General features: G+C 39.1%; 1 protein-coding gene and 1 long non-coding RNA gene across 10 annotated transcripts in view; one reads left to right on the top strand and one right to left on the bottom strand.

Annotated features, from left to right (window-relative positions):
* LOC126912125 (uncharacterized) overlaps window positions 1–3854 on the top strand; it is a 161201-nt gene extending 157347 nt beyond the window's left edge. Inside the window, exon 2 of the long non-coding RNA XR_007706768.1 lies at window positions 3772–3854. This is a non-coding gene — a long non-coding RNA (uncharacterized LOC126912125). The remainder of the gene's footprint in view (window positions 1–3771) is intronic.
* Window positions 1–18162, bottom strand: part of LOC118279672 (WD repeat-containing protein 7) — a 111843-nt gene that overhangs the window by 88525 nt on the left and 5156 nt on the right. For 5 of the 9 annotated variants that reach the window (XM_050702601.1, XM_050702603.1, XM_050702604.1 and 2 more), the window contains exons 5-21: window positions 18083–18148; window positions 17435–17597; window positions 16617–16749; window positions 13941–13967; window positions 11733–11823; window positions 11051–11198; window positions 10132–10233; window positions 9624–9764; window positions 8878–8956; window positions 7897–8038; window positions 6900–6957; window positions 6012–6173; window positions 4259–4376; window positions 3076–3239; window positions 2399–2493; window positions 1407–1491; window positions 279–347 (exon numbers count right to left, since the gene is read on the bottom strand). In XM_050702601.1, the coding sequence (XP_050558558.1) occupies window positions 279–347; window positions 1407–1491; window positions 2399–2493; window positions 3076–3239; window positions 4259–4376; window positions 6012–6173; window positions 6900–6957; window positions 7897–8038; window positions 8878–8956; window positions 9624–9764; window positions 10132–10233; window positions 11051–11198; window positions 11733–11823; window positions 13941–13967; window positions 16617–16749; window positions 17435–17597; window positions 18083–18148 (1843 nt within the window). The remainder of the gene's footprint in view (window positions 1–278; window positions 348–1406; window positions 1492–2398; window positions 2494–3075; window positions 3240–4258; window positions 4377–6011; window positions 6174–6899; window positions 6958–7896; window positions 8039–8877; window positions 8957–9623; window positions 9765–10131; window positions 10234–11050; window positions 11199–11732; window positions 11824–13940; window positions 13968–16616; window positions 16750–17434; window positions 17598–18082; window positions 18149–18162) is intronic. The other 4 variants (XM_050702608.1, XM_050702609.1, XM_050702607.1 and 1 more) reach the window with 2 other exon arrangements.

Raw genomic sequence — 18162 nt, forward strand, 5'->3', positions numbered from 1 at the left:
CGTTCATACAATTAAAGCCTCATACAAATAAAACGTGCAGGTAGAGGTGCGCATGCGCACTTGTGGGTTTGTGTTTCATATAACACCAGACACAAAACCCAGGGTTCATAATACTTTGCCCGCCCCGGGAATCAAACCCGAGCCCTATTGTCACTTAACCAACGACGCATTAATTCATTACTCATATTTTTAACAGTGAATAATCCAAAAACAACATTTACAACTCAGGAATCGAACCCGACGACTTCTCAAACAGTTTCCTTGATCCAAATACCCACCATGTTTATCTTTTTCCTTCAATATCCGTTCCATATCTCCGGCTTTGTCCTTGACGCGGCCGAAGAAGTCTATCCGTTAGGAAGCATGGTAATACAAACATACATACATATTATAGACCTTATTTTATAACGGTATAGAGTTAAATTTAGTTTGAGTAAAGTAGATATTATAGTTTGATAAAAATAAAAATTTTGCTATTTTAGATCTTGTTTTTAAGTGCTTAGAGTTCATAATCGTTTGACATTTAATACGATATTCGATACTTTATTAATAACATTATAGAGTTCAATGTAATTTGAGCAACGTATATAATTAGTCAAAAATTTTTTTTTACAATTTTGGACCTTATTTATTAGTGGTTAGAGTTCATAATCGTTTGACATTAAAGAACACAATTTATTTCTTATTCAAAAAATGTGCAAACCTGTAGAAGATAGATTTTACTCACAATAGCAAATACTAAAACATATTTACAGACAATTATAAACCGTATGACAGAAGAAATTGAGTTGAACGTTGCTTATCACAATTAAAGTTGTAATAAAATAAATACTGAAACATTATTCATAGACGATTATAAACCGTACCAGATAAGAAATAGAGTTGAAAGTTGCTTATCATAATTGAAATTAAAGATGTATTAAAATAAATATTGAAACATTATTCAAAGACGATTATAAACCATACCACAGAAGTATTAGAGTTAAAAGTTACTTATCATAATTTAAGTTAAAGTTGTAATAAAATAAATATTTAAACATTATTTCTAGACGATAATAAACCTTACTTCATAAGAAATAGAGTCGAAAATAGCTTATCATAATTTAAGTTAAAGTTAAATTAAAATAAATATCGAAACATTTTTATAGACGATTATAAACCGTAACACAGATGAAATAGAGTTGATAGTTGCTTATCATAATTGAAATTAAAGATGTATTAAAATAAATATTGAAACATTATTCAAAGACGATTATAAACCATACCACAGAAGAAATAGAGTTGAAAGTTACTTAACATAATTGAAAGATTATTTATAGACAATTATAAACCATACCACAGAAGTAATAGAGTTGAAAATTGCTTAACATAATTCAAGCTAAAGTAGTATTAAAACAAGTGATCACCTGATATTCTCTTGGTGGCGTCAGGGCTGGCAGACTGCGTCAGGGCTGCCACCTTCATGTACTCGCTCGTTATCAGACCGGCCGCCTGGAATATAGGTATACATTAGCCCATGGGTATGTCACATACATGGCTATATGTCATGGTGGCCCCGAGTTTTAACACAGATAAGCCTACCGTACCATGTTTGGACAAACAAAAAAAATATAAATACATTCATTCATAAACACACATGGGGGTCCATGAGACCCACACACGCGTCATGGAGAGACAATGGAATGCCAATTGCTACGAATCTTAGATACCTACTTTCGCTCCTTTATAAATATAATATATTTATCTATTAAACAATATTTATAGCCCAATTACTCGCCCTCCCAATGCCCCAACAACCCTTAAATACCTAAGCAAGCCCCAAAAGGCCGGCAACGCACTTGTAACGCCTCTGGTCATCAGTGGGCACTTATAAGACTGTTAATGTATCAAACAAACATTAATTGGAATCATTTATAGTTAAAGGTGAAATTTGGGAAAGCCCTAATACGCTACCAACGCCATCTATCTAGTGAGAGCAAAAAATCGAAACCTTGTAACAACAATTTTAACTCTTTCCATATATTTTCTGTTGTAAATATTGAGTTGAAAGTTGACGCATTATTCACAGACGATTATAAACCGTACCACAGAAGTAATAGAGTTGCAAGTTTCCATATATTTTTTGTTTATTTTATTGTAACTTTCGTGAGACATACTAAATTAATTATTATGTTATCGGCTTACTCACGTAACTGTTTGACGAGGAACTCGGCTAGTTTCAAGCCATGCTAGAGGCTCATATTCATGAGCAGCATTCCGCGACTCACGACGCGGCGATTGTCGCGCTGCTACTCTGTCGAGTTTGAAACTAGTCGAGTTCCTCGTCAAACAAATACGTGAGTAAGCCGATAACATAATAATTAATATTGTCTGTTGTAAATACTGAGTATAAGCTTACCTCCAAACTAGCAGGACTCATAGCGGAGTACTCCTCGCTGAGGAGTTCCACTATCAGACCCTCGATGTCGAAGAATAAGATGTGGCTTTCAGGGTCTGGACAAAACAAATAAATTAATTTATTATTATTTAATACGCTGTAAGTACAAAGGTTGGTTGTTTTTTACGATATAGGCCGGGAAATAAGCAGACGGATCATTTGATGGTGTTTCGTGTGCCCATGGGCGGCGATGGCAATCGAGTAGACGTATCACTTGATGGTAAGTAATCGCCGCCGCCCATGGACCCTTGGAACACCAGAGGCGTTACAAGGTTTGGCTTCTGGTAACCTCATGCACACAACAAAACAAAACGCAAGCGTTGTTTCACGTCGGTTTTCTGTGAGGCCGTGGTATCACTCCGATCGAGCCGGCCCATTCGTGGCGAAGTATGGCTCTCCCACACTTCGAAGCTTACCATCAGTACCCTTAGTATGAGTTTGCTTTACGTTTAAAGTAATCGAAACGAGAGCGCGTTCGGCGCTCTGATTGGCCAGCTCGAATAAACCAACCAATCAGAGCGCCGAATGCGCTCTCGTTTCGATTACTTTAAACGTAAAGCAAACTCATACTAAGGGTACAGGTGATCCGTCTGTTCGTTTATCAGACTACACAATTTTAATTAAAAATGATGAATTACCAGCGGGGTTACTGCGGAAGCCCTGCACGGTGAGCTGTGCTCGCCTTGCGCGGGCGGGCTCGGCGAGCGGCCCCGCGCTGCCGGCCGGGCCCGACTGCTGCAGCGCCGCCAGCCCGCGCTGCGTCGCCGCGCGCATCGCCGTCAGGTTGCGGTGCCGCAGGCCTCTGGGGGAAGTCAAAGTCAAAATTATTTATATCAAATAGACCGGGAAGGCACTTTTGAACGTCACGTTCAGTCACGCTGAAACTACTAAAGAGATTCTGATGAAATTTGATATACAAACAGTATATGAGCTGATTTGAGTAATAGGATACTTTTTATCCTACGAGAACGTAACTGAAGCCGTTGCCAAAAGCTAATTTCAAATAAATTCCAACATTAAACTCAAGCTATTTACTGTCAGCAAAATAATAACCAATTTAAATACAAAATCTGTAAACCGATTTAAGTATTAAACAGAAACTAATTAACTCAATACAACTACTGTCAAAAATTACATCAATTGAATTACGAACTGAAAACTATTCACCAATTTAGTCAACATTACAAGATCAAAGAAACATAATACACCTCTAAACCAATCAAGCGCTTCGCTTCAAGCTTCTTTATGCGAACTGCTAGGGAGTGGAACTCCTTGCCGGAGTCTGTGTTTCCTGATGGGTATAACCTGGGTGTCTTCAAGGCTCGAGTGAATAGGTTGCTTATGGGCAGACGTGCTCCACCGTAGGCCGCATCATCACTTACCATCAGGTGAGATAGCGGCCAAACGTCGACCCAATAAATGAATCAACGAATAATTTCACAGCTACCCACCTGAAGAAGTGTACAGCCGGGTTGGCCAGTCCATCGCTGGAGCCGGTGGACAGCGACCCTCCGAGGTCGTCTGCCAACGCTTCATCACAGGCAAATAGCAAATAATCTTCACAGCTATCATACCTGGACAGAAGTGTACAGCCGTTTATGGAAAGTCCATCGCAAAGGAGCCGGTGGACAGCGACCTGCCGAGGTCGTCAGCCAACGCCTCATCACAAACAAATAACAAATAATTTCACAGCTACCCACCTGAAGAAGTGTACAGCCGGGTTGGCTAGTCCATCGCTGGAGCCGGTGGACAGCGACCCGCCGAGGTCGTCAGCCAACGCCTCATCACAAACAAATAACAAATTTTTTCACAGCTACCCACCTGAAGAAGTGTACAGCCGGGTTGGCCAGTCCATCGCTGGAGCCGGTGGACAGCGACCCTCCGAGGTCGTCTGCCAACGCTTCATCACACGCCGCCAGCACTTCTTCCGCTATCATACCTGGACAAATACAGTTTCTTACGCCCAAATACTGTAATGCTACTGCAATTTTAAGGTGTACTTAAATCCAGTTGTGCTATGCTCTGGCATTTACAAAGAATTTTTAGGGCAGAACTATTCTTGAGAGCGCTTTAAAATATGAGTGACGTTTAAGTATTTAGTAATTAGAAAGTTAATCACATATCAAATCATTTTCATTTTAGATTGATATTAGATCTACATAACTACACTTTGGAACGAGCTTAGCTTTACTAACAGACTATTCCTTATTTCTTTATTTGTTGACATTTCTCGTTGGTCGAGTGGTCACAAGTGCGACTGACGGACAACGGGTCTCGGGTTTGATTTTCGGGTCGGGCAAAGCATTACTGAGCCTTTTTTTTGGTTTTTCCAAAAATTTTCAGTAGCAGCACGGAGTTTCGGAATGTGTCCACTATATGGCAATAGGCTCACCACTTGTTACATGGGACTTACAACACAAATGGTGACAAGTGGGTGTACATCGTACAGTGGCTAGGTGATCGTTCCAAAATGTATCGTTCTACTCACTTTTCACACAGCTTCTTATATGTTTCCCATATCCCCATCTCAAATTATATCTCTTTCCATCCGCCAACCCTAGAATACACTCCATCCCCTATTCCCCCTCACCCATTCCTAATCCCCCATCATCCATCCCCCAATCCCCATCCCCCATCCCCCAACCCCCCCCCTCCAAAACTCACCATGCAACACCCGGTCCACATGCCCCGTCTCCATCTGCCATACGAAGACGGTACCGTCGCTGCAGCCCACCACCATGAAGTAGTCCGCCGGCCGCCACTTGATGGTAAGCACGGGGTACATTCCCATTTCCCATCCCCTATCTCTCATACCGCACCACCTATCCCCCGTCCCCCATCCCCCATCCCCCATCCCCCACCCCCCATCCCCCATCCCCCATCCCCCATCCCCCAACCCCCATCCCCCAACCCCACAAACTCACCATGTAACACGCGGTCCACATGCCCCGTCTCCATCTGCCATACGAAGACAGTTCCATCGCTGCAGCCCACCACCATGAAGTCGTCCGCCGGCCGCCACTTGATGGTAAGCACGGGGAACATTCCCATTTCCCATCCCCTATCTCTCATACCGCACCACCTATCCCCCGTCCCCCGTCCCCCGTCCCCCGTCCCCCGTACCCCGCACCCCCCCAAACTCACCATGTAACACGCGGTCCACATGCCCCGTCTCCATCTGCCATACGAAGACAGTTCCATCGCTGCAGCCCACCACCATGAAGTCGTCCGCCGGCCGCCACTTGATGGTAAGCACGGGGAACATTCCCATTTCCCATCCCCTATCTCTCATACCGCACCACCTATCCCCCGTCCCCCATCCCCCATCCCCCCCAAACTCACCATGTAACACGCGGTCCACATGCCCCGTCTCCATCTGCCATACGAAGACAGTTCCATCGCTGCAGCCCACCACCATGAAGTCGTCTGCCGGCCGCCACTTGATGGTAAGCACCGGGAACATTCCCATTTCCCAATCCCTATCTCTCATACTGCACCACCTATCCCCCGTCCCCCATTCCTAATCCCCCATCCCCCAACCCCCATCCCCCGTACCCCAACCCCCCAAACTCACCATGTAACACGCGGTCCACATGCCCCGTCTCCATCTGCCATACGAAGACAGTACCATCGCTGCAGCCCACCACCATGAAGTCGTCCGCAGGCCGCCACTTGATGGTAAGCACGGGGAACAGGTGCCGGGAGGCGAGGGTCACGCATTTACGTTCTGTTAGACCTGTAGGGGGGAGGAAAAAGTGGGTTATTATTAATTATGATGTCCCATTACATTTTTTTTTATTTTTTTATTTTATTTTATTTATTTGGCTCACCAACAATTGAGTACACCGATACAAATTTAGCTGACAGTATAAGAAATACAAATTTAGTGCCTCAATCCCTTACAGGTAAGCACAGCATGCAATATATATCTGTTAATTGACTTAAATACCAATAAGACAAAACTAAGACAATGTAAATATTAAAGAATAACAATAATCAAGGAGACAATGCAATGAAATGAAATGAATGAAGGATTTAGATTAAAATTGTTCAACGGGCCTCTGCGAGTTGGCTTCGGCTCCTCATATGCCTTCCATAGGTCCGGGACCCTGTGGTCCCGTGCAAGGAAAGGACAATAATTATGACTTTGTAATTTTTTTATGACTGCCTCTTTGTTCGATTGGTCGCAAGTGCGAGTGTTAGACGAGGGTTTTCGGGTTCGATTCCCGTGTCGGGCAAAGTGCTACTGAGTTTCAGCGTCACATCAGCCTTGACTACACGGCTAGATGAATGGTTACGGTTGCTGTGCAAAGTTTCATGAGTTCGATTTCCCGAGACATTTTTTATCGATACATTTATAGATATTTTGGTTTTTGAAAAATATATTTATTTTTGAAGATGATTTTGATCTTAATAGCTAAAAATAAAATAAATAAACATAAAATATATGAAAAATGCTTACTGAGTAGAGTGACGCTGTGATCTGAAGCGACTGAACAAATGCACTTCTGAATACGAGGCTGCAACAAAAACACATACATATAAACAGTTACGTGAGTAACGCCCAAATACTGAAATGCTACTCAATTTTAAGTTGTACTTAAATATCGTGCTATCTCTGTCATTTTATAAAGAATTGATAGTGACAGAACTAGTTTTGAGAGCGTCTTAAAATTGAGTAGCGTTTGAGTATTCGGGCATAAGTCAATAACATAATAATTAAAAATATATACATACATACATCAATTAATCACATCAACAGCTCGTGACAGTCCACAGCTGGACTAGGGCTTTCTTTACCTAAAGTTTGTCATAAGTGTGGGAGAGCCATGCTCTTGCACTGCTGGACCGGAGTAATACCACGGCCTTACAGGAAACCGACGTGAAACAACGCTTGCGTTGTGAGAGTGAGGTTACCGGAGGCCCAATTACCCCCTTCCCAATCGCCAACAATTCCCCAACAAACCTTAAATCCCTAACCCCCAAAAGGCCGCAACGCACCGGCAACGCACTTGTAACGCCTCTGGTGTTTCGGATATCCATGGGCGGCGGCAATTACTTACCATCAGGTGATCCGTCTGCTCGTTTACCGGCTTATACCATAAAAAATACAATTACAGTAGAACTCCAATTATCCGAACTCCGACTATCCGAATCGCCGATTATCCGAATCACAAAAATTGTCCAAAAAAGTCTAAGTGCGCTATTATTTTCCCCCGCGAAGCCAGTGTTTGCGCGTCAAATCTTGACTTGACTTGTCTTAACTTGCCGTTGTGCCTACACTGAGTTCCCCCGCAATTTAATTCAATAAAAAAATAGTGCAATATCAAAACGTAGCTTTTATTCTCTTCAATGGCAACTTTTTTAAAAAATCCGATTATCCGAATATTTGATTATCCGAATGGGTCCCGGTCCCCATTAATTCGGATAATTGGAGTTCTACTGTATATGATACTTACACTACAATTATGTGGCGGCACAATGAGTTGTGTGATCTCCCCGGCGTGTACACAGAAGCGATGCAAGAGGGCGCCACTGAACAGGTCCCACAAACACACCGCGAAGTCTATACCCCCAGACACCAGGTGGGACTTGTCGTATCTGTTATATTAAACATTAATATTATATTTATTCACTACTTCCGCGCGGTTTCACCCGCTCTGCTCGGCTCCTATTGGTCATAGCGTGATGTTTTATAGCCTATAGCCTTCCTCGATAAATGCACTATGCACACAAAAAGAATTATTCAATTCAGACCAGTAGTTCCGGAGATTAGCGCGTTCAAACAAACAAACAAACTCTTCAGCTTTAGATAATTCTCTAAAATTACATTTTTAAATACTACTTATAAAATACAAAATAAAATAATATTTAAAAATATAAAAATAGGAGCCGACCAGTAGCGGGAGCATGGTCCAATATTCATTATTGTTAAGCGACTTAAAAAAATATAGGTTATAAGGTTTTAAATGGTGTGTGCTATCTTCAGTTAGTTATTTAGGAGTAAAAGGTAAAAGAGGTATTTGATTGCCTCGTTGGTCGAGTGGTCGTAAGTGCGACTGCCGGACAAGGTGTCTCGGGTTCGATTCCCGGGTCGGCCAAAGTAATACTGGGCTTTTTTCGGTTTTAACAAAAATTTCTCACTAGTAGCACGAAGGCTGGAATTATAGCCAGTATATGGCAATTTGCTCACCCCCTATTACATGGGACTTATAACACAAAAAGTGAAAAGTAGTAATAAAAGAAATAAAAGGTGAAAAAGAGTAAAAAAAAGGAATAAAAGAAAAGGAGTAAGAGAAATGTAGGTGCACATTACGGTACGTAATGCCGCTATACAATGTACACCCACTTTTCACCATATGTGTTATAAGTCCCATGTAATAGGGGGTGAAACTCTTCACCATTATAAAATAGTAATAAATAAGATATAAACTACATACCTTTGGTGTACATGGTGGGGATACAGCAGACAATTGACTCGACCGTTGTGCCCTAATAATAACTGATGTGGAGGCCAGTCTGAAAGAAATACATAGTATTACGACAGTGAAGAAGAATTGTTTAAGTATTTTTTGGGTCAAAGCGCTTTCAAAATTCGTATTATTTGGAAAAATATTACACATAAGCCCGATAGATGGCGTTGGGATCGAGTTAGGTGGCACTATGATTTCGTTACCGGCATTTATATAGGTTACATGTTATAAATCTTTTTTGGCATGAGCAGCAAAAACTATAATTGTTACAATATTATACGGGATTAATTTTATTCAGTTCAGTGTTATAAATTATCCACCGTCTCCCAAATCTATCTATGATGATCAAGATTTAATGAATAATTTTCAGATAGACTCTATTTTTGTTTCACAGTAAATTGCACGCGTGCAAATGAGACAGCGATTTTCCGACATCTTTACCAAATCATGACCTTGTTACAATCCTTTTATTTGAGGGGGGAAAATCATTTAATGCCTTCTCGCGCCATGGGCGAGGCCAGAGTGAGTGTCAGACTCTTACTGACTAAAAACCACCCCGTTTCTACACGTGCTTTTCGAGCTGGAGCCCCGGAAACTCGCTATGTAGTCCCTTAGTCAGGTATACGACACCCGCGGAAAGAGTAGGGGTGGTGACAACAAATCCTCTTACAGCAGGTTCTTAGTTCACCAGTGGACTTGTTGTATCAACTTACCATCAAGTTGCTGATGATTCCCATGCAACAGTTGCAGTTGCACCGTATGAGTTGCATTCACGATGACTATGGAACCATCCTCTCTGCCTACCACCAAACGGTTGGCCGCCAGTAGGTATATTGATGCTGTTAGCTTGATTTCTGTAACATATTACAAAAAAAACGTTGTATGTTAGTGCGAGTTAGTCTACTTTTTGGGGGAGGGGGGAAATCATCCAATGACTACTTCCGCCTTGGGTGAGGCGAGAAATGGTTCACAAATACGCATCATGCGTATGCGCACCACGTTATGCAAAGTAGAGTCGATGTTTATTTAACTTCTTTATGTTCTCAAATTGAATGAACTGGTCCAGTGTACAAAATTTCTTCACTATTGTAATCTTCAAACACTACACTACCTCCCATTAAAACCGAGACATATACTTTTAAAACACCTTATATATTGTTTTTCTCAAAACTTTTCTTTATTTATTTGGCTTTAAAGTACATTATAACCAGATAATCTCACCTTGTTCTTCCGGGTGGTTCAACTGATCGAGTATACCGACGGGACTGGGATTCATGTCCTCCCACGCGATATCCAAACTCGTCATCACGATCGGCGCGTGCGCTGCAACAGAAAATGAAATTCAATATTATTAATATTATACATATTTTTAATATTATACATATTTAGTAATGTTTGGGTACATAACCAAAAAAATTATCGGAAATGTATTTAAACAAAAATCCTTTTATTTATTTTTCTGTAACTCAAATTTTAAAAATATCGAAAAAAGCAATCATAAATGTAAAGTTAATTTCAGGTTCGATTCGGGAATCGGGGTCGGGCAAAGAATTGCTGGGCTTTTATCGGTTTCTCGAAAATTTCTCAATTGTAGCACGGAATCTGGAATTGTGTCCAATATATGGCAATAGGCTCACCCCCTATTACATGGGACTTATAACACAAATTATGAAAAGTGGATATACATTGTACAGTGCCAGTGGCATTACGTGCCGAAATGTGCACTTCTGCCTACCCCTTCGGGGATAAAAGGCGTGACGTTGCCGTATATAAGACAACAATACAAAATACATTGTGTCTGGCGTAGATCTACGTTCCGATTGCACACGATTTTCATTTTCATGACGACAGATTTTCGACATGCTCACTCCCTATTACATGGGACTTATAACACAAATGGTGACAAAGTGGGTGTACATTGTATAGCGACATTACGTGCTTAAATGTGCACTTCTACCTACCCCTTCTGGGATAAAATGCGTGACGATACGATTAGTTTCAGTCTTGTCATCATATTCGAGAATTTATACATTGAATAATATAAACTTCGTGTCATTTTGCCATCATTTTCGAAAGTTTAAACATATATTGAAGAGAAACAAGAAAATCACGAGATCACACAAAACTCCAATCTACTCACAAGACATCTGGTTAGGAGTGGGCACGGCTGCATCATCCACGTTCCACACGGAGACCACACCGGCGGAGTCCCCTCGCAGCAACAGGCGTCTCTGCTTACCCCCCACTGACGTTATCACGAACCGCATCGCCGGGGGACAGGATAGGAGCTGGGGATGAAGTGAAGTTGACATTATTGTTATTATTTTCATACAATTTAATTGTTTATTCTCTTCTTTCTTTATTCTTTAATAAATTATTCATTTTAATATTAGAAAATATTAGATGGTTATCTATAATGTGAGAGATAGATAATAAGTGTGGGAGAGAGATGCTTCGGCACGAATGGACCGGCTCGACCGGAGTGATACCACGGCCTCACAGAAAACCGACGTGAAACAACGCTTGTCTTGTGTTTCGTTGTGTGAGTGAGGTTACCGGAGGCTCAATTACCCCCTTCCTAATCTTCCCAATCCCCGATAATCTTTAAATTCCTAACTCGAAACAGCCAGCAACGTACTTGTAACGCCTCTGGTGTTTCAAATGTCCATAGGCGGCGGCGATTGCTTACCATTAGGTGATTCGTCTGTCCGTTTACCGGCTTATACCATAAAAAAACTACAAGCGAGAAAAAGACAGGAATACTTTTCAACATACCAATCAATTTTAACTTTAATTTACACATAGCTAAAGAACTAAATTACCTTGTTATCAGGATGAGCCAGAATCCCGAATAGAACCGGACTATCATGGTCCACAGTAGGACCATGGAATCCCTTGTGATCTGGTACTGAGCTACAAAAATAACACAAAAATTATTACAAACATACATACAAACACACAAACAATCATATATCGACGGTTAAAAGGAAATAGGGTATAAGCGACAAAAAATAAAATGTTCAGGAGAGCCGTTTAAACTCGTCGGTCGTCGAAAGAATACTAGGAAAATGTTTTTTTTTGCTGGGGTATAAACGCCAAAAATGTCATCGTAGAGCCATGAGAGTAAGCGCATTCGAAAGAGCGGAAAATTTTACGTAGGATAGCATAATAAACTCATTTTTGACCAAAATGTCGCTTATACCCTATTTCCTTTTAACCGTCGATGTAATCATTCCATTATAAAATAGATTACATGGTTTATTCATTCAACAGATGCATTTTTATATAACATTACATTTATTTTTATATACTTTGAAATTATAAGAATAAGCTTCATTCATACAGAGTGTTATGTAATTTATGGGTTAGTTGTAAACTTTGGTCAAATGCCTGTTGTGATGGGACAAGCCCGCCACAACCTCTCATACCTCTATACATAAAATCTCAGGGCACATCACAAAGGGGGAGGGGGACAAAAATTAAAAAAAACCCCTAACGTAGTTTATGGATACTCCCTTAGCTACAAACCATAAGTTTTAATGTGATATGTTTCATTGGCTATTTTTAGTAAAGAAATCACTCTATATTTCTCTTAAAGGAAATCTTGAAGCAATTAAAAAGGAGGCGACAAAAAATACTGTTCAATTTATATCATCAATGATCAGGTCACTTAACCAAAGATTACAACTAAACCACAGATTATAAAACACTGTATTTCATACATCCACAACCACCATTACCTCTACCATGAGTTTGAAGCAATAGTATTTGTCGATAGTCGCTATTGACGACGTAAATTTTTTGTATTTCAAATTTACAACGCCGCTACCGGTTACCTATGGAACTAAAATTTGCCCTACAATAGGCATGTTTCCTACTAGTCAAATTCAATACTTTTTTCGAAACGTCAAAAACGATATTTTCTATGGACTTTGTATGAAATACTCTATTATGACATCAAATAGCAGACTTATTTCTAGAAATTTAGCTAGAAAAAAATCGTAGTTCATCAAGTTTATGAATGAGAGTATGATTATTTTTGAATATTTCATTGTATTTAAAAGTTGTAATTATTTATTTTTGACCCAGTTATCATCCCTATTTTACGTCGTCGCTAGCGACTATCAATAGATACTATTGCTTCAATTGCTTCAAACTCATGGCAGAGGTACAGCACACATCATACATACAACAAAACACTACGCATTTAAAATACAAAATTAAAATAATAATAAAAAATAAAACGATGATTATCATGACAGTGCATTAGCAAAATAATTACAAATACTATCTAAAGTAACACTTAATCTAACTATATAACAAAACATCGAAATAAAAATATGGTAGGTAACTCTATATACTATACTGACACTACAGGGTTTGGTTAACATTTCTCCAAAAAAACTAAAATTAGATAATTGGTAAAATAAAATAAGATTCATTACAGATTTTAACTGTTAATCATTCTGACTTAATTTTAGGTATACACGGTGTAACAAAAAGGGGGTATACATATCAAGTGCACGGTTTCTAGACAACATAACAAACGATACTGGAAGGGTTTTTTAAACTCGTAAAAATTAATATTAATTTATCCAAGGCATTGAAAACACCCTACTGGTAATTACGTTTCTAAAAAGTTTAACAAATAAAGGTCTCTAAAGCTCAAACAAAACGACATACATATCTAAATTTAGTCAAAATAATAGGACTTCTTAGACATTCATTTGCGCTGTATTTTGCGCAATTGGTTAGCGCAACGATAGAAAATAAAACGTAAAAGAAGACCATTAAAGTTTTAGTATTATATTATCATTAAATAACTCTGAGTACGGCTATAAATCTTACTTAACTCAAATACCTATCTTTTTATCTAATAGGGGTACAAAAAAACATCTTTTACTCAACAAAATACACGAAAAAAATATAAAAAAATACCACTACACAGTACAAATACATACGAAGCGGACATGTGCTAGCAAATTAACTATCTACATACAAATTTTAATTAAAGACAAACAAGTGCTGACCTAATGATAGCCCGCCCTCGCAGTTTGCTATAAAAGAAATATTTTATATTTTCATATAGTAATATTATCACGTATGAGGAGACCTCTTATGACTTAATTCAAACCACATATTTGTTATCATCTTGGCTGACAACATACGAAAAATGAGCGAAATAGGCCCAGTAGGATAGCAAAAAGTGCATTATTCTCTTTGAGCTAATTTAAACACTTTACAAATACGGCATTATAACAGCCGCGCCACAGACATGTGTCTGTAACATTCCTAGACTACAACATTACTGCTCTTCTGTGGTCAAGGTACATGGAGCTGTTCACACAGAATTTAATACATACTTGATTAATTTCATTATTTATTTTGTTTGAAAATTTCAATTTTTTAAATTTTCGGTTTTCGTTGAAATATTTAGTTGTATTATGCTTCTGTGGACGAGTAATACTTGTAGTTTCATTTAAGTCATATGAGTGATCTCCATGCTGTATATTATAGCTTTTATCATAGCTTAGGGTTAAAGCTATTTAATTTTTAATTGAATTTTTGTTTTTATATTAACGGACGGTAATTTTCGTGTTGAGTTTTTTCATTAACAATGTTTTTGGATTTAAAAATTAAAGTAAAGTTTTTGAGTTTAATTCTGGGTTCAAGTAAAATTATTGGTAATCGAAATAAAAAAGGGGTTCTCTGTTTGACCTGCAACTATGTTTGTGCGCGATTAATCTTACGTTTGGCTGAAATTTTTTATGGCTTTTCAGATATTGCAGAAGGTTATAGGGATGTTACTTGACTTAAAAATAGAGGGGGTAAAGAAAATTGAAAGCGGCTCTCTTTTAAATAAAAAAATATTTTGGGCTTTTGCTAACCTCACTCATACAACGAAACACAGCGCAAGCGTTGTTTCACGTCGGTTTTCTGTGAGGCCGTGGTATCACTTCGGTCGAACCAGCCCATTCGTGCTAATGCATGACTCTCTCACACTTGCCCATATGTAATAGGGGGCGGTCCTATTACCATATACTAGGCACATTTCCAGACTCAGTGAATTACCAAAAACATTCCAAAAGACAGAGAAAAAACTCAATAACTCGTTTCTTAAATGAAATACTCGAACATTTTTCTTATAATCTTGTAAAAATACTCCATTGTCAATAAAAAAAAAACTCAACACACACAAATAAATAACTATATAACATAGGCATCGGTGCTCGTATGAGAACTAATGATGATTTTCGATTACGTTGAACCAATGACATGCCAATTCAAACTAAACAGTTATGCGAATAAGGTGTATTATTGAATAGCAGACTCGTTGGAGATATGTCATATTTGATATTGAACTTAATGGTCTTATTTCATTAAGGGCCTGTTTCCCAATACCTAGATAGTCGCTATGTACCTTTTTTGAAAAGGTAAAATCTTCCAATGACTTCTCCCGCCTTGGGCGAGGCGAGAGGGAGTGTCAGACTCTTACTGACTAAAAACCACCCCGTTCCTACTCCTGCTTTTCGAGCCGGAGCCCCGGTAAACCCGCTAGGTAGTCCGCAGAAGTAAGAGCGTAATTTGTCAAATTTGTCAAGTACTTAACGGGTGTTACTTAATTGTACTTTTCGTCAAGAATCAAAATTCAAAGAAAATACTGAAGACTTCACCAAAACTAGATAAGCTACGCGACGTCGCCGCGTCTGCGCACGCTGCTCATGATGAAGAGTCCCTCTGTGACTCGAAACTAGTAGAGCTTTTCTAATATACGTGAGTAAACCGTGATTTTTAGTTAATTAAGTATGTCTCACGATAGTTATTATAAAAATAAAACCAAATAAGTTACAATATTAAATATGACATTATTCAAGCTTTGTATTCAATAATATACACAATTTTAATTAATTTATTAACTTCCCTAATACATAACAACATCGAACGATTGGATTTAAATAAAAATCTTATTTTTATTTTATTCTTATCGAAACATCGCAATGGCTAGCTTTATTAACACTATTTTGTTGAAAATAACCTGAATTTAGCATCCTAGCCAAACTGGAAAGTCAATCGGTCAAAGTCAATGAGTCGAAATCAATCATTCAAAGTTGATAAGTCAAAGTCCATAAATCAAAGTCAATAAGTCAAAGTCAGTAAGTCAAAATCAATCAGTCAAAGTCAATCAGTCAAACACCAATTAGTCAAAATCAATTATGTTAAAGTCCATATATCAAAATCAATGAGTCAAACGCTCATAAGTCAAAGTCAATAAGTCAAACGCCCAAAATTCAAAGTCAATAAGTCAAACTCCATTAAGTCAAAGTCAATAAGACAAAATCAGTCATTTACTAGTCAATTACACGTTATTAGCCACAAGATTAAAAGACTTATAGTAATATACTCAAACGTCACTCAATTTTAAGATTCTCTCAAGAATATTCATATTCTTTAATTTATTTGAATAATTATTTGTATGAATTGTATGATCCACAAATTGTTCTTTTTTTTCTGGCTGTCATGTGTATATGATCTTGTATGTTTGTACAATTATTGCAATTAAATAAAAATTCATTTCATTTTATTTAAATACTCAAAAATAACTTAATATTGAGTAGCGTTTCAGTATTCTCGCGATAGATACCTACATTAAAGTTAGCCTACACCAATTTTAAACACTACAATGTACACAAAACTAGCACACTTACTTGGCCGGCAGCTTGTAAAGATATCCCTTTCCTTCAGTAGAATACACTAGCACTCGATCTGGCGCTAGAAAGTCGCCCGACATCCAACGCTCGCCAGATGGCGCTTGGATCGAGCATAGGACTGAGAAGTCACCTGTAATAGGGTTGTTAAATATTGTTTAGTTGGTAGCAAGGTAATAATGAAAAATTATTATGTATAATTATGTTATTGCGACACACAACACGGCAATTACCGCGGAATGCTGCTCATGAATATGAGCCTCTAGCATTACTTGAAACTAGTCGAGTTCCTCGTCAAACAGTTACCTGATTGGCCCGAAGTTATAGTAAAAAAATATGATTTTCATTAAAAAAAATATTATATTTTTTTACTTAAATAATGCTAAATTAACTAAAAATCAAAGTTTCAAATCACAGATGGACTCTTCACCATGAGCAGCGTGCGCGGACGCGTCGATGTCGCTCAGCCGAATCAATGGACTTGAATAAAAGTAAGCGTCCAAAGATCCGCATCGCACGCATCGGACGGATCGCATCAAACGGATTAATTTTTCAGACTGCGTCCACTATATCGGTACGCATCGCATTCCCGATGACGGTCTGTACGATGCGGATCAATGGACGCAGTTGTATGAGTTTCTATACAAGACAAACTAAAATCCGTTGCGTGCGATGCGTACTACGCACGTATACGTACGCACGTGGCTACGCGTACGTTAAACCGTGATGTTTAGTTAATTTAGTATGTCTCACGTTAGAAAATAGTTTTGTCTCAAATATGAGTATTAAATTAAATATTAATTAATTATTTTACTCACCAGCATCGTATATCTGACAATACTTAGCGCATACAATAAGCACCGTCCGTTGATTGTACGCGCAGCAGTTCAGCGACAATGCGTTCAAACAACGGATTTGTTTCGACTCGTTCTCGTAAATAGGCTCAGACTGCTTATTCTCGTGGCCTAGGAGGGACCATACCTGTGGAATAATAAACAATAAACATGTAATAAAGTAAATGCAAGTTGTGGGAGAACCATGCTTCGGCACGAATGTGGCTCAAACCGGATTGATACCACAGCCTCACAGAAACCCGACGTGAAACAACGGTGCCGTTGTGTGTGTGAGGTTACCGGAGGCTCAATTACCCCCGCCCTTGCCAATCTTCCCAACCCCCATCCCCCTACAACCGTTAAGTTTTTAATCCCAAAAGGCCACCAACGCACTTATAACGCTTCTAGTGTTTTGGGTGTCCATTGTGTGTTTCGTTGTGTGAGTGAGGTTACCGGAGGCCCACTTACTCCCTTCCCAATTCCTCAACAACCCTTAAATTCCTAACCCCCAAAAGGCCGGTAACGCACTTGTAACGCTTCTAGTGTTTCGGGTGTTCATGGGCGGCGGCGATTGCTTACCATCAGGTGATCCGTCTGCTCGTTTACCGGCTTATACCATAATAAAATGCTTACCTTAACGGTCCCAGTAATAGATATAGCTAAAACTACATCGTCTTTCCTTGAAGATGGACGGAGTACCTGCAATACAAGAC

The sequence above is a fragment of the Spodoptera frugiperda genome, chromosome 22 (assembly GCF_023101765.2).
Source record: "Spodoptera frugiperda isolate SF20-4 chromosome 22, AGI-APGP_CSIRO_Sfru_2.0, whole genome shotgun sequence".
In the NCBI taxonomy this organism is placed as follows: Eukaryota; Metazoa; Arthropoda; class Insecta; order Lepidoptera; family Noctuidae; genus Spodoptera; species Spodoptera frugiperda.